The 18,077-nt window shown below is 37.6% G+C and overlaps 1 protein-coding gene across 1 annotated transcript in view; it reads right to left on the bottom strand.

Moving 5' to 3' along the window:
* The window catches only part of LOC150083887 (prostaglandin E synthase 2-like), a 35,737-nt gene that overhangs the window by 2,874 nt on the left and 14,786 nt on the right, over positions 1–18,077 (bottom strand). Inside the window, exons 4-5 of the mRNA XM_090374927.1 lie at positions 10,293–10,505; positions 6,169–6,283 (exon numbers count right to left, since the gene is read on the bottom strand). Of these exons, the coding sequence (XP_090231053.1) occupies positions 6,169–6,283; positions 10,293–10,505 (328 nt within the window). The remainder of the gene's footprint in view (positions 1–6,168; positions 6,284–10,292; positions 10,506–18,077) is intronic.

Raw genomic sequence — 18,077 nt, 5'->3', positions numbered from 1 at the left:
AATTAAAAATCAATTTAATGCAATTAAAAATAAAATTACTTAAAAGAATTTAACAAAAAAATTGCAAAACAATTTTCCTTCCTGAAGCTGACAACGCTGTTCTACCATATATCATGATCACCGGAATGAAAATTACCAAATAGGGGTGAGTACGAAACTTAAATAGGGATTATTTGTCTTTGCGCATGCACGTAAAAGCCCATGAATTGGAGATGAGATATGGCCGATGAACATTAACAGAATTTTCATGTAATTTAATTTCTACGGTTTCTGCAATTAATAGTCACGTATAATTACGTTGGACACTAAGTATTTTGGGCTTGTTTTTTTTTCGTTAAATAAAAAAGTGTTTTTCGTTAATGGCGTGAAAGGCTAATTCTGATGCTGCTGAATGAGAAGCACAAACGAGGCCGCATGTTGATTAACACAAATATTCAAAAAAAAAAAAAGGAAAACGCGTCGAACCTTGGTAAGACGAGTCGCAATCACCGCAAGAAATGTTGTATACCAGGTCATTAATTTGTGTTATGAACGAGGAAAGGACAGCGATTGTTCAGTATAGTGTGTAATTTCTGTATTGGCCTGGTCACAATTTTAAATTCGGTATCTTTAAAGAATCTGTTAAGCTGTTTGTGCCACTGTTCAACATATGGGACAGAAAAAGTATTTTTTGATATTACTATTGTTGGTTGGTGTAGTATTTTGTATCCTATCCTTAGCTTGTACCCTAATATTTGTATTTCTGAGCCCAAAGCTGATTCCGCCATTGAATATTTGTAGGCATTTAGAAACTGATTAAAGATAATCGATCTTTTGTAGGTGAACGGGTGATAGCTGTTATAATGTAGAAGCATACCGGTGTTTGTAAGTTTTCGATAATGTTAAATTGGATTTTATTCAAGTCCCGAGTAAACGTGAAATTTAGAAAATTTAATGACTTTGTATCCATATCCTCCCTTTCCCATGTAAATTTGAGTCTAGAATGAATATTATTAAACGAATGTAAAATGTCTTGGATAGTACTACTATCAGTAATAACTAGAACATCGTCTAAATACCTCCAATAGTATGTGATACGGGGTCAAAAAGGCATCAAATGTATATGCTCAATCGTTGAGAGATAGATCTCCGATATTAAGCCGCTCAGGCTCAATATCGGATATTTTGATTTGTCAATCCCATTGACAAATCAAAAATTTGTTTGTATACTGTCTCGAAAGGTGATATAGTTGGTTTCAACTAACAGTTTAATTAAGTGAAAAATTTCCTTAATACGAAGCTTCATATGATTAATTGGTATTGAGTTATTATTTAACATATCCCAAATAATATCTGTGTATTCAACATTTGCATTCATATATAATGAGGTAGCATCTAGTGAGAATAAATTGTCATTGTCGTCAAGTCTACAGTCCTTAAGGTTATTAAATAATGTATCGTAGTTCTTAATCCCAAATTGTATCGCCTGGCTAAAGGGTTTTATAATACTATATACATGTGTGGCCAACGATAAAAATGCAGAGTTTCTGTAGGAAACAATAGGCCGAATAGGAAATCCAGTCTTGTGTAATTTTACATGACCGAAAAGTGCAGGAATATTGTATGTTCTGGCCTTCAATTCCTTTAACTGAGCCATAGTAATGTCATTTTTTCAATATGTGGTTAATGTTTTATTGTATTGATTGACTAAATTGGTAAATAGTGCCGGGTCTACTTCAAGATAAGGGGAGGAATCTGAAACAACTGATTCTAACTTATTAGTATAATCAGGTTTATAGAGTATTAAATAAACGGGTTATCCCCTTGCTACAATAAACCGAATTAGGGTACAAGCTAAGGATAGGATACAAAATACTACACCAACAATAGTAATATCAGAAAATACTTTATTTCTGTCCCATATGTTGAACAGTGGCACAAACAGCTTAACAGATTCTTTAAAGATTCCAAATTTAAAATTGTGGCCAGGCCAGAAATTACACACTATACTGAACAATCGCTCAGTCCTTTCCTTGTTTGTAACACAAATTAATGACCTATAAATACATTTCTTGTGGTGATTGCGACTCATCTTACCAAGATTCGACGTGTTTTCCTTTGAATATTCGTGTTAATCAACATGCGGCCTCAGTTCGTGCTTCTCGTTCAGCAGCATCAGAATTAGCCTTTCACGCTGTTAACGAAAAACACTTTTTTATTTAACGAAAAAAACGAGGCCAAAATACTTAGTGTCCAATGTAATTATACGCGACTATTAATTGCAGAAACCATAGAAATTAAATTTCAGGAAAATTCTGTTAATGTTCGTCGGCCATATCTCACTTTGATTCGTGGGCTTTTACGCGCATTCGCGAAGACAAATAATCCCTATTTAAGTTTCATACCACTATTCGGTAATTTTCATTCCTGTGATCACAACATACGGTCGAAAAGCTTTGTCAGCTTCAGGAAGGAAAACAGTTTTGCAATTTTTTCGTTAAACTCTTTTAATTAATTTTCTTATTTTTAATTGTGTTAAATTGATTTTTAATTATTCTTTAAATTATTTGTTACTCTAATGTAAGTTTTTCATTTTAATTTCTTGAGAGTATCATACAGAAGTGTTCTACATACTATATTGAGGTAAACTTCTCTTATTATTTTACAAAAAAAAAAAAAACTTTATATATATATAATTTTTTGTATGTATATTGAAGTTTATTCTCCATCCATAGTAATCATTACTTTTTACTGAAAAATTCTGATGTGTTCAAATCAATGCAAAGACTTCAAAGAATGGGATACCATTACCACAAGCAAAGGAAACGAAAGGAAAGGATCTCACCAGCTTCAAACTATATGATTAACATGTCAAGCAAATGCATTAGCACAAGAGATTCTCTTGCCAGGCTAATTAGAATATTCCAAGAATGGCAAAATGCAGAAAAAAACAAAGCAGCAACTCTACAGGGTCCAGTCACATTATTATGACCACCTACCTAGTATCCAGAATATGCACCTTTCAAAGCATGCACCGCACAGCCAGCTGCTGTGGGAGGGACTCAAGTCCGCGGAAGGTTGCTACGGATATCTGTGACCGTGCAGACTGCAGTGCGCCCTGGAATTCCTATAGGTTCCTTGGTGGAGGATCCATCGAGGTGGTCCCATAGATTTTCAATTGGATTAAGATCTGAGGAATTCGGTGGCCAAGGGAGTAGCTTGAAATCTGTCATGTTCCTCACACCACTCATGGACAGGACAATTCTGACGACATGGCACATTGTCTTCCTGATAGATAGCAACCCCACCCAGGGAACACTGCCAACATGTATGGGTGTACCTGATCGGCAATGATCGATAGGTAACCATTTGCATTCAGGGTGCCCTCCAGCGGTATCAATGGACCCCAGCCATGCCATGAAAACTTTCCCCAGACCAGCCATCCCCACCAGCCTTCTGCCAACAATCATTTCCCGGTGTCTGTTCTCAAAGGTTTCACGCCTAATACGCCACTGTCCATCCACTTAGAGGAACAGAAACTGACTCATCGGAGAAGGCCACCCGGCTAGGGTTCAGTGTTGGTACCACTGTGCAAACTGATGCCGTTGTTTGCGATGAATGGCCATCCAATGCTGCATGACATTGATCCCAGAGGTGAATGTTGGCTGAAACGTGAATGTGTTTATAATCCCCAGATTTGGAATGGGGCTCCACAATTGGCATGTCGGGTCGTCAAAACTGTCCCATTCCTCCAGTCTTGATACACTTTCACCACTGCAGCGTGAGCTTTCACAAAGTCTGCTGTTTTGGAAATGCTGGCATCCCTGGCCCGATAGCCAATGATCATGCCTTTTTCCAGGTCTGATAGGTCGCGTGCTTTGCCCATGACAGAGGCTGTTACTGTGTTCATGGATACCAAACAAGCATATAAGGCTTGAGGTGTGTGTAAACTTGACACATGCACTGTATGATTTGGTAGGCGTGTGCGATGTCTGCATTGGGGTGGTCAAAATATTGTGATTGGACTCTGTAGGGTAACTGCATGAAGTACTCTCCTTTGGAATAACTGTTATGATGCCACCAATGCAGAACTTCACAACTTGTTACACCCTGCAGAAAACTTTGCAGAGACCCATTCTGCATGCTGTTTATCTTAGAAGTGAGCCTTGGGGTGAATGGCGGAAGGGCATGTGATTTGATGAATGTCACTTTACTTTATTCAGATGCAATGAATCTCTTCCTGCTGCATACAAACAGTAAACACTGCTGATGGAGTAGGAGTAACTATGTAGTGCATCTTTCATGGCTTCCCCAAATCTCCTGTAGTGGCCAGCAATACAGACAAAACAGATTACCTGAACAATACATCCTGAAATTATACTTCTACCCTATCACAGAAGTACTTTCATAATACAGTAGAAGTGTACTCAAAGATAGGTAGAAGTACTTCCACATGGTGGTAGAAATGTATTTGAAGATAGGTAGAAGTACAGTCAGTCCTTGTATAACACGTGTTTACACTACACGAATTCGATCCTACACGATTTACAAATAGGGGAACAATATCGTATATAACATGAACTGAATTTGCTTATGCATGATTTGCCTTTGTGTTTACAAGAAATGGTAGTCGAACACAGAATCACCCCAACTGAACGCAACACAGTAGGAATGAAGAGAAGATTCTGAAAATGTATTTACGTTTTTTTATATCAGTGAAGGGGAAACACATTTCACTATAATAAGGTAAAAACCCACACAATTCCAGCTAGCAGTATTATCGCAAATGCCATTAGATCGAGTTTACTACCAGTTTATAACAGATTCCACTAGCAGAAATGCAACTGGAAATTGTTTTTATTGTTTTATGGTAGTAACCCCCAGAAATGTGCTTTAGTAAAATGTGGTGTTAATAGTGTATCTCTGCCTTTACGGTGTTGTTTATTCAGTTGCTACATGCGTGCAGCTTTATGTGCATCAAGCGTGCCTCCTCATTTTGTAATTGTGCTTTATTCCCTAAAAATGAGTAATACTTAAAGGAGTGAAAAGGAAGCATCCTGGCGAAGACACTACAGATTCGGAGAGAAAAAGAAAAGCAATATCGATAAACAGAGGTGGACTGGGTCAAAAATTCTTACCCGGGAAAATTTGTAGTGGCCTCACACTATGGCCAAAATCACGCCAGCTTCCGGCCCATCGGGGTTTACTTGGTAAGGCTTATGGCCAGTCCGCCTGTCGATAGAGAAAAAATATGAAATTGTGAAATGCTTTGAGCGAAATGAAAGACCATGTGATATTGCACATGCTACAGGCCTAAATGAGGCAATGCCAAGAATTAGAAAGAATGCAGAGAAAAAAAAAATTTCATAGCAGGAACAACTCAAAGTGTAATTAAAATCCATTAGATCAAGACACAAAGAAATGGAAGAGATGGAACGGCTGTCATCTGTTTAGATAGAAAATCAAACAAAAAACAAGTTTGCTTACGATAGAAGCAAAAGCATTAGCAATATTTTATTACATAATAGTCGTAATAAAATACTTACATATTTTATTACGATTATTTATTGTGTTTAGTAATGTTTTGGTTACAAATGTGCATTCAATCTTGGGTGGTCGGTACCTAACCCTATTTTTCCCATAGGGCCTGTTGTTTATATTGCACAATTTTGCATCGCACGAGGGTTTCTAGGAACACAACTATCGTGCTATACGAGGACTGACTGTACCTCCAAAAAAAGATAGAAGTACCTTCCATGGTGATAATGCAAATAACCACACAAAATGTGTATGCAAGGAGTTTGACCACCTCTAGGAGAAGCTGGAACATCTTTGCAGCTGCAATGCCGACTGCATGTAGTATTTCTTCTAACACATTTAAGAACTACAGACCAAAAATCTCATCAGGCAAAAATCTCGTCAGAGCAAAAATCTCAACAGAATGTAGCCTGATGTGCTATCAGGACATGGATTTAATAAAGGCTGGTATGTAAGAGAATAAAATTATGAATTATAATGGCAATAATCTATTAACTTGTCCTGAATGAAGAAAAAATTAAAAATTCTTTTATGTGCTTTAAACACATTTATACAACTCTATACCCTTAAGGGAAAAAATCTCTACAGTTAATACTATTTTAATAGAAATATTATGTTGATAGAAACATTTTAAAAATTACTCTCTCTTACCAAATCAGCCAAATTTGGTTCATTTCCTCCACAATACGTTGAGCCATTCAATGCCTCAGTCCATTCATTAACTACACTGTACAGCGATTCACGGACATCTTCATTCAATTTATATCTAAAAGGAAAACAGTGTACATTGATGACAAATCTGTTTTGCCATAAAATACGTTCCCAAAAGTTCAATCTTACCTCAAATATAAATGCATATCAATATCTGTGACTAAATCAAAAACCAGAAATTTAAAGAGCAAAGAAATGGAATTAGCAAAAGAATTTGGTCAATATGATATCGGTATCACAAAAAATAAGTGAAAGAATACAGGTGCAAATTGCAGTGAAAGGTTTTCTTTTAGCCAGTAAATTGCTAATTACTAGAATAAGTTTCCTCCATGGGTAATTGAGGCTAACAGCTTGGGTAAATTCATCAGCTGGATGAGGAGAAGAGGATGGAACACAGTTTGAAGATCTAAAAGAGGAAGAAACACATAGGTTGTTTATTTTCTTTTATTTATTTTTAATTTTTGGCTAATACGGCAAACCCTGTGGCTTTCTTGTGCTATATGAATACTACACAATAATTATGCATTAATTTATTGTGTAAGTATGATATAATGCAAGGAAGGTGCAGTAACAGATATCTTATGAAGGGGATAAAAGTATTTTGTGGTAATTTATGTTAAAAGTTTTAAAAATAAAAAATGGACGTTACTTTGAAATTAAGCTATTATCTCAACAAAACATAGAAATTATTGGTTTAAGCAAAAGGAAACTTATGTATATTTTTACTAATGTTATGCGCTTTATTTTAAAGATAAAATTCAGTGGTCACCTTTAGTTAGTTAATCTTTGATTATGAGTGTTCAAAAAAAGTCTCGACAAGAGGAAGAATGCCATTCACATTCAGGTTAATCCATTCAAGGCCTTAAATACTTCAATCAGATCACCTTGCAGATGCCGAGTCTCCAAAAGCTACAATTTGCAGAACTGGAGCCTCTCTAAGTAGGAGCACCCTTCACCAATCTGGTTGCCCTTCTGTGGACCTGTTCCAGTAGATCTACATCCTTCCTAAAGTGAGGTCTCCAGATCTGTATACAATACTCAAGATGCAGCCTAACAATGGCCTTGTACAAAGGAATAATCATCTCCTTATCCAGAAGCAGCCCCAGGTCTATCAGCACCCTGTGCAAGATTTTTTGGTGCACCCCCTCCAACTTAAAATTTACAGAAAAATCAATGAATTTTCGGGGCATTTTTCGTCCCCAAAATTTTGGCACCACATTAAGGGGAACCACTCAATCGTGCTATAAGCCAGCCCTGTCCTTATCCCTGCTAGCAAAGTTTCTGTATATCATTGACAAAACGCCATGAGCTGTCTGGCAGCATGTCTGCACTGCCCAAAGAATTTCATAACCGACTGTACAATTACCCCCAGGTCTTTTTCATTTTCCACTATCCTGAGTTTCAATATCATTAATAAATATTGAAAGCAACAATGGGCTCATGACTAAACCCGGTGACTCCACTGATAACATTAATCCACAAAGAGCAGTGAAAATTAACAACCATTCTCTGTCTTCTTCCACTTAACCATTCCTTTATCCATAGGAATAGCAGTAACTTACCCTTAATGTCACATTTCTCCAGTTTATACAGCAGTCATATGTTTTGCATTCCTAAATTGATGCAATATAAACATGTGAATTAGCATTAACTATATAGTGCAACAGAGCCATAGGCTTTTGCTGCACTAGCCAAAAAAATAAAATAAATACTAAATATAAATAAAGAAAATAAACCTATGTGTTTCTCTCCTCATGTAGGTAACCTCTAAATTTCCCTAATCTGTCAGTCTCAACTGGAATACGTTTACCCATTCAGGTAAACGTATTCCAATAATTAACAATATGCTGGAAAAAGAAAAGTTCCCGGAATCCAGTCTAAATCTTGCTGTGATTTTAATTTGCCCCTGGCTCTGTAACCGTGAAAATTTTGCTTTCATTCATTGTACTATCCCTTATCAGAGCCTTATATACTTTATAGACCTCAATACCCCAATAAAAGCCTTATAGACCTTAATCACGTCCCTTCTAAAGTGCCTGGTTGTCAAGCTCCGTAGTCCATGTAATCAAAGTCTATCCTCACATGGGTGTCTTTTTTTGTAGATCTCATGAAATAGTTTGCCCTTCTTTGAATCCTTTCAAGAAGCTCAATGTTTGTTTGTTTTGTTTTTTTAGGTGAGGGTGCAAGAAATTACTTTAAAACAGTATTCAAAGTACAGTCGTACAATTGCTTTATGCAGTGAGATTATAACCTTCCTATATCTGTAAGCAAAAGTTCAATAAATCATCAATAGGATATTCTGACCATCCATGAAGCCTCTTCAGGTCATCCTGAAGGAGGACTGCTTGGCATAGATTAATTAACCATGATCCAGATTTTCAAATCAACTGCAAATTTTGACATGTCTTCTAGCATTTCTTCGATGTTATTTATAAAACTCAGTAACAACAGCAGTCCTAGAACCAATTCTTGAGGAACTCCACTTCTAACATAATCCAATTTGGGCACCTCCGTAGCCAGGTGGGCAGGAGCGGTAGTGCGTAGCACAGGCTTCTTGATTAGACCGGGGTTCGAGTCCGTGATCACCAAATACAGAGGATGCGGAAAGGTCAGGGAATGACCACCGCATATCCCTGGAGCAATATGGCCTTAGTTGGTAATGCTCCAAATAACAAACAAACAGTCCAGTTTGAAGAATAACTATTACTTGCAACTCATTGCTTCCTGCTTTGCAGCTCCACTGTAATCCACCTTATCCATGATCCCAATGTGTGGAATTTTCCAGTTTATATGAGGGATCAAGTCAAAAGCTTTGCTAAATTCCAAATTAAATAAAATAATGTCAAAATAGCTAACCAGATTAGTAAAACACAATCCCTTAAGAAAACTATTTTTATATCTTTCAGAATTCCAATTCTAATCGTCTCTGGATTGCACTCTTTATTATTACTTCAATTTTCTCCCACCACTGAAGTCAGACTAAACTTTTTTAAAAACTTCCATAATTACCTATTTCACTCTTAAAACTACTTTAAACATATAGTGATACACTGGAATCCAGAGGAATTTCTCTCTGGTCCAATGATGCCCTCATAATTAACTTTAATAGTTCAATGCTCTCTCTCTCTCTCTCTCCCCCCATCTCCTCCAAAATTACTGGTATGTACCATCAACTCCAGGAGTCTTATTTGCCTTTAGACTCAAAGGCTTTTCTAATAAACAATCATTTGTAATTTCAATATCCCAGTGTTCCTAATTTCAATCATCAGCTGGGTTATCTAAGAATTTGTAGGACCCTTTAGACAAGAGTTCAATCTGATTTGTTTTCTTCTCCTTTGTATTTACAGGTACAAAAAATTCCTTGTCCCTGTTCTCTACTCTTTTAAATGTTATTTTTCATACATAGTCTTCGCCAACCTGTCCTTTTTTTTGTGATCCTATTACAGAGAGACTTGTAGTTGTGAACATCATCAGTACTTTTCCACTGCTCTATATATTTGCCATGCCATCTTTTTCTGGCCATCTCTGCATTCATTCATTTTGGCATCTTCCTTGTGCTATATTTTCTTATTGATGCATGCATGCACGCACAACTGTAACTATTGCTTTAAAGATGTTTCATAATTCTAATAAGAAGACTGTATTGGAAGCAGATGTTAACATGTTCTGGGAGAAATAAAAAAAAAAAGGTGTGAACTAAGCTGAAGGGATTTTGGAAGTCTGTCTATAAGATAGAACAAGTCATTAAAAATAATTTTTTTTTTAATTTCCAGTTAGCAATAACAGATCAGTACTGCTTATTATTACTGAGAAAAGCACAGTGTACCTCAATGTTTAGTAACGTACTATACATTTTATGTATTTTTAAGAAAAATAAATTTTCTTATTTCTTAAAAATGGTATCTGCTACATCAATTCTGAAGTTAGTCAAAAAAAATTTGCTGAAGAAACAACATAAATCTACCATTCTAATTATGGTATTAAAAGCCTCTTGTTCCTCATTGTATTTTTCACAGACTTCATTATGACTGAAATATTTCATTAGCAGGAAGGGAAAAACTCACCTTTTCTTCAATCTCTTTCCAATAAAATACATGGCTGTTGCTCCAACATAAATAGCAAAGATCCGCTGAAAGGATGAAAAATTCTTTTCCCATTCACCAATCTCAGAAAAGTAGTTAAAAGCTTGTACTGATTCATTCATGGTTCTATAAATATTTGGGGACATTACATGGACCAATTTGTCATCTACCCAACGACGCCATTCTCTTTCCTTCCTGTGAAATGAAAAATTTTAAGGGCTGAAAAAAAATTATTATAGAACTGTTAAAAGACAAAAATTTATACACACAATAAACAATTTCAATGGATTTGATTCTACATGTCAGAGGTGCAAAATAAGAGTGTTCATCTTTGTGGCAAACCAACTCTCAAAGCTGGAGTATACAGTTGATGATTCAAGTCAAGACAACGAAGTGGCGACATAAATGAACTGAACATGCAGCTACACATTTCAAAAACACATAATTATGACTGATTTAAAAAAAAAAGTGAAGCCAAATAACATTGAGTCAGATCTCAGGATTTGCCAAATTTTATATGGCCCCATTTTAGTCTAATGAAAAAAAAAAAAAAAAAAGTGAAAAATACCAAGTCTTATTGTACATGATACTGCGCAAGGTTGGTTGATTGGTTTGAATTTTATTGGTGCATTAGCAACTGCGCAAGGTATCATACATGATAAAGTATTACACTGTGCAATACAGTAAAAAAATATATTATTTCCCCTTCAAATATATGCTGTACATAGCTTACAAACCAACACCAAAAGGTTTGCACAAGTGCTTTCACAATGCAATCTTTTACACAAGAGATAATAACCTATGCTTGCATTTTGAATCATTACAATTCTCTCGGTTACTTGCTTCTAAATTCAAATTGTAATAAAAATATAACAGCAACTCCAAATGTGAACACCAAACTACAAATATCCACGATCAACAAAAAAGGTTCTTTATATTTTTATTTTATTACAGAATAATTTGATTCACTGACAGTAGTGCCTGAAACCATGGAGTCCATGATCTACTTGGATTATAGAGAATTATGCATTAGTACTGGACCAGTTTGTGGAGAATTATTCGTCAAAAAAGTTGGTCTGGCCAAAACACAGTCTGGACATTAACATGTTCACTGCATTGATATGTATAAGCATTCTACAGTATCCTTGAGTATTGTGCTATAATTCATATAAGCATCATGGCAAAGCACCCGACATTCTGTAAGTGGTGACAGTCAATGCACAAGTGGCGACTTATGCAGTCAATGCACAAGTGGCATAAAAAGTAAAGGCACATGAAATGAACTGAACTGCTCAATTCTGTCAGCACACAAACCAAACTCTGGGCTATTGCATCAATGATTTGTTTTTGTTTATAGATTGTTACAAATTTTTATTTGTTGTTTGATTGTGTTGAGGTTAGTTTATGTATAAAAACCTAAACTTTCAACAAAGTTTAGGTTTTGCATTAAATTACAGCACTTAGCCCAAAAGTAAATGTTCACTTTTAGCTAAGAATTTTAGACTTATTTTTCAACCATTATTTATGAATTTTTGGATGCTGAAGATTTTGGAATATTTCTCAACATACCAAAAACAACAGCACATTCTCAAATAGGTGGCAGTGAATGTGTTCCATCAATGGATTAAGGCCATGCTCACAATAGCCTTTTGCTGAATCAGTTCTGACAGCTGCTTTGCAGAAGGAATGGAAGCAAATTTCAGGTGACACCTACTAACAAGTTGGCAGAAATTATGGTCAAGACAGTTGAGGCTGTCTTGAACATGGGTTCCATCCAACCAGAGGTGGACCTGCTATGTAATAAGTTTTTGAATCAAAAGCTCCTCTTGCAATGCCTTTTACATGTTGCAGAATACTTCATATAGTGTATATTATTTCCGTAATGCAAATGTTCTACAGCTTCTTGAGATGTTCATTTCATGGTCCTTTGTCCTTATGCTCTTCAACTGTACTATTCTTCTGGTCACATGTTTCACCAATAATTTTAGGCTCAAAAGGAACTACTACCAGTCACCACCATGGTCCTTGAGGTTGTCACAGACATTCTCTCAGATATGCCAGACAAACTGTACTTGCTACCTGGGAGTCTAAAACGCTGATGGAACTGATATTCGGGTGACATTCAAATCAAATGGACCCAATTTCAGCAAAGTCCGGACGGTCTGTGTCAGCCAGATCCTCTGATTGCACCATCACGATGGTGGGACTCTCGGTAATCCTGGGTATAACCTCCATGCACAACACACGGTGGGTGAACCCAGGTGTGAACCAACGTAAGTAGGGGTCAAGGTGAGGCACCCACACCGCATGGAGGAATGCCACCCCTCTGTGGTACCAGGCAGTACTAGGTGGTGGATGACTCTCATCAACCGGTGAAATACCATCACTTTGCTTATTGGAGGCCTGAAGTGATGGAACCCATGTTTAGTCTCCCGAGCTAAGTTCCGGTCAACCCTTCCCCATCTTTTCCATCATGCAGTATGATTGATGACTTTTGAGGTTATGATGAACATCGTGGCAAAATCCAATCTTATTTACATTTCGAGGGTACAGCTCTAAAACGGTGTTCGCAGACCGGCCACTAATTAGTACACCAGACCGAACCTATTGGTAACTCTCTAGGAGACTTCCGGATCAGCTAGTGTATAATCTTGATACTTATACTCTGCCAGATAGTGACTGGAGGGAATCCAAGTAGTGTGCATGTGGGGGACATTGTCGAGGCCACGTTATGTCAAGGATCTGGTTATATTCTTACCACGTGAACGCCATATCAAAAATTTCATTACTTCATATAGCATGTCCCAGCCACTTTTTCTTACTATTGAATACACCATGAATTGTCAAACTAATAGAGTAAGCTTATCTGCGAAAAGATCTAAACCTCCCAAACACTTCCTAACTCATTTCACAAATATATGTGGTCTGAATTCTAATCTCAACGATTTCCATTTCCACTTGCAGTCTGCCAAACCCCATGTAATTTTTCTGACAGAATCTCAGTTATCGGTTGATTCAACTACTGCTCATCTCAGTTGCCCAAATTATTCGCTGTATGATTCCTTTCACCTCAAAGGTGGTACTTGTGCATATGTCCATTCCGATATTCCTTGTCAGAGACTTGGAAATTTGGAATCTCCTCTTTTCAATCTTCTCTGGCTTAAAACCTCTCTACCTCATTGTGTCAAATTCATCTGTTGTCTCTACCGTACTCCCAACTCCACTAATCACTTGGAGCGCTTCAACTTCCTCACTTTGACACTTGACTTTCTCCAGTCCAACTTTCCTAACAGTGAGGTAATTTTCCTTGGTGATTTTAATGTTGACAACTCCAGTTGGCTTCCATTTTCTAGTCACACCGACCCAGCTGGTCGAGATGCCGAGGTTTTTGCAATTACTAATGACCTTGCACAGATTGTTCATTTACCTACAAGAATACCGGACAATCCTAACCATACAGCCAACACGCTTGATCTTTTTCTCACAAACAACCCTTCTAAGTACACGGTAAAAGTGATAATCTTTAGGTCGATCTGAGGTGCCTAAAGGTCGAAGTCCTTTAGGCACCTCAGACCACAACTTGGTGATTGTCTTTTCTCCAACGGAGCCTTTATCTATTCACAACCACGTATTGTTTGGCATTACAATACAAAATGGGATTGACCTGCAAGATTTCTTTTCTTCTTTTCCTTGGTCGGATTACTGTTTCAAAACTTCTGATGTCAACATTTGCTCAGATTATGTCAGTGAAATTATTCTTGCAGGAATGGAATCCTTTATCCCACACTCCTCTTTAAAATCTCGTCCTTTATCTAAACCTTGGTTTTCCAATAAATGTGCTAAGGCTGTTCAAGAGAAGAATGTTGCATATCGTAATTGGCTTGTTTCTAATTCTTCAGTTTCATTTTCTGCCTACACCAAAGCTCACAACAATTGTAAAGCGGTTATTAATCAGTCCAAACTAGAGTTTGAACAGGCTAAGAGTAGAAAACTTGCTTCTTACTCTAATGGTAGCCGAGCATTCTGGTCTCTTGCCAAAGCTACTGGCTGCAGGTTTTGCCCATCTCTGCTCCCACCTCTGTCCAAACCAGATGGTTCTCTTGTCACTTCAGTCAAGGATAAAGCTGACCTGTTAGCATCCCATTTTTATTCCAACTCATGTATTAATGATCTTGGTAAAACACCTCCCAGCATTCCCAACATGCTCCATTCAATGCCTCCTGTGGTCTTCCGTCAAAAGGATGTCAGAAGGATTTTGACGAATCTTAATGCTAAGAAAGCTCCAGGTCCCGATGGTATTTCTCCACTTGTTCTCAAAACCTGTGCTCTTGAACTTACTCATGTTCTTTGCCACCTTTTTTCACTTTCTTATTTCAAATGTGCTTTTCCTTCTGCTGGAAATTTGCTCATATCCAGCCAGTTCCTAAAAAGGGTGACAAATCCCTCCCATCCAATTACAGTCCCATTGCAATTACTTCTACTCTTTCTAAAGTAATGGAAAAATCAATTAAACACCAACTCTTAAACTACCTAGAAACTTTCCGTTTGATCAACGATCGCCAGTATGGATTCCATCAGTGTCGATCACACTGGTGATATTCTGGCTTATATTACCCATTTATGGACTAATTCAATGGAAAAGTTTTGTGAAACACAAGCAGTTGCTCTTGACATCTCAAAGGCTTTCGATCGTGTTTGGCATAAAGGTCTTCTAAACAAGCTTCCATTTTATGGTTTGCCAACTGTTTTTAGTAATTGGTTATCCAGTTTTCTCTCTGATTGCTCACTGAGGGTGATGGTAGATGGCTCTCTGTCTTCTAACTTCTCCACTAATGTCGGTGTGCCCCAAGGTTCAGTTCTTTCCCCACTCTTTTTCTCTTGTATATTAATGACCTTCTTCCATTGACTGGTAATCCTATCCATACTTTTGCCAACGATAGCACATTGCATTCCACTTTCCATTTTGAGAAACCCTGCAGTGCTCAATCAGCTTCAACTTCTCGAAAATCTGCTACCAATTGCTTAAATGCCAATATCCAGGTAATTCTCCAGTGGGGCAAAGACAACTCAGTTGATTTCAATCCTTCCAAAACTCAAGTCTTCTCTTATATCTCGCAAAAAGGATTCTTCTGCTCCTATGCTTATCTTTGGTGACACTGATTTCTAAGCAAAATGATATATCTCTTTTGGGAATTACCCTAACTTCTAATCTCTCTTGGCACAAGCACATTACAAATATTGCTTCCTCTGCATCTAAAAAACTTGGTTTTCTCTTTCGCTCTCGGCGTTACTTTTCTTCCAAACAGCTGCTCACTCTGTATAAATCGCAAATCTACCCTGCAATGCAATATTGTTCCCACATCTGGGGTGGTGCCCCCAAAACCTCTCTCTCAGGCTTCTTGATTCCATTCAGAAGAGGGCAGTTAGGTTAATTAATGATTCATCTCTAACAGAGTCTCTCCACTCGCTTTCTCATAGACATACTGTTTCTGCTGCATGCCTCTTCTACAGATACTTCCATGGGCACTGTTCTTCTCAATTGGCTTCTATAATTCCCGCTCTCTCTTTCAAAACAGTCCAAACATGTGCCGCCACCAGCCAACATCCATTTACTGTCCAACTTCAAACCCACAGAACCAACTTTTCATCTTCCTCGTTTATTCATTCAACTGCCGTTTTCTGGAACAACCTTCCTTCATACATATTTCGAACTGCTGGTTAAAACAAGTAACGCGGACATAATAGGGCTTACAGAGACGTGGTGCCACCCGGAAATTGGGGATGATAAGTTTAAGTACGGCTTGTATAATGTATTTAGGAAGGATAGGGTAGATAGAAGGGGTGGTGGGGTAATGCTTCTTATCAGAAGCAGCCTGAGTGCGACGATGGCTTTCCCGGATTCAGACATTTCACATGCTAGTATAGAGTCTGTATGGTGTGAGATAGTTGGAAACAAAGGTATAATGCGAGTAGGAGTAATCTACAGACCAGGTGATTGTGAAGATTATGACAAAAGCCTCTACATGCAAATGGAATGGGCAAGTAAACATTATGGCCTTATTATGGGTGATTTCAATTTGCCTCTTAATTGATTGGAGTAAATGGGAAAGAAACTCGACATGGGGAACAAAATTTTTAAATCAACTAGATGACTGTTATTTGTATCAACATGTCAGGGAAAGTACTAGAGAAAAGAATATCCTAGACCTCATCATCACACATGAATCAGATGACATAACAGGGCTGACAGTAGAGGAACCAGAAGTAAAAGGCAAAGGAATGGGTTTTAATTTCAGAAAAGGAAATTACGATGCCTTAAGGTACAACATGGCCTCTATTAACTGGGTAGATATCGCGCAGAGAATGAATACAATTGAACTGTGGTATGCTTTTAAAATATTAATCACAGATGCCTTGAATGCGTATATACCATTAAAAAAATACTCCACGAGGAGGGTTCCAAGTTGGATGAATAGTGAAGTTGCCACATTACTTGAGCAGAAAAAGGTGGCATGGAAAGGTTACAGAGCAATAAAAAGTACTGAAGCCTATAACAGCTACAAGGTGATGTGTAATAGAGCCACAGAAAAGGTTCGGCAGGCAAAGGCAGTTTATGAGAAATCACTAGCAAACAGAGCAAAGAGGGGGGGATAAAGAATTCTTCACATATATAAATGCCAAGAGCAGGACAAACCAGATCGGACCTTTACGTAAGGGAAAGGGGATAGTAATAAATACACCAACTGCCGTTGCAGATGAACTCAACAGTTATTTTGCATCGATATTTACAAATGAAAAGCCTTTTGTGGCAATGGGAAATTGTGGGAGAGAAGTTAAAAAATATGTAATTAATGATATTGAAATTTCGCAAGATTATTTAATGAAAAAACTTTCGAGCCTACAGACCAGTAAGGCTCATGGAGTTGATGGAATATACCCTATAATCTTAAGGGAGGCGGCAAACGAGTGCATTGAACCATTGAGGCTAATTATGCGAGCATCACTAGACTCTGGGGAGATTCCCTTGGATTGGAAAAGTGCAAATGTATCTCCCATACATAAGGGTGGCTCTAAAAGTGAAGTTGGAAATTATCGACCTGTCAGTCTGACTTCAGTAGTAGGAAAAATCATGGAGGCAATGATCAAGGGTGGAATTCAGGATCACTCGGATCGAATTGAAATTCTCAAGGATACTCAGCATGGTTTTGTAAAGGGAAAATCATGTTTAACAAATCTGGTTCACTATTTCGTTTCGACATTGTTTATTTAGATTTCAGCAAAGCTTTTGACTCAGTCCCACATGAGTGGTTGCTTTATAAGCTGGAACAGGTTGGAATCACTGGGAAAATCCTTAGATGGATAGAAGGATGGCTTCGGGGCAGGAGGCAGAGGGTTGTGATAAATGGCTATTCCTCAGATTGGGTTGATGTAAGAAGTGGGGTTCCCCAAGGATCAGTATTAGGACCACTGTTGTTTTTAATTTTCATAAACGACATTGATGAAGGGATAGAGGGCGTGATGTCTAAATTTGCAGATGATGTTAAAACTGGTAGAGTAGTTAATGATCACTGTCAAGCTGAGCTTCTTCAGAGAGACCTAGATAGACTTCAGGAATGGTCAGAAAAATGGCAGCTATGCTTTAATCCAACAAAGTGTAAGGTATTACACCAAGGAAACAGTAATCCCAAAATAACTTATTCACTTGGTGGAGTTCAAATAAACCCAGTACTGGAGGAAAGGGACTTGGGTGTTATGAAATTCTCTGAG

This window comes from Mastigoproctus giganteus, chromosome 6 (genome assembly GCF_048544385.1).
Source record: "Mastigoproctus giganteus isolate SK-2022 chromosome 6, ASM4854438v1, whole genome shotgun sequence".
NCBI lineage: Eukaryota > Metazoa > Arthropoda > Arachnida > Uropygi > Thelyphonidae > Mastigoproctus > Mastigoproctus giganteus.
The sequence above is the reverse complement of the archived record's forward strand: the minus strand, read 5'-3'. Positions and strand labels throughout refer to the sequence as shown.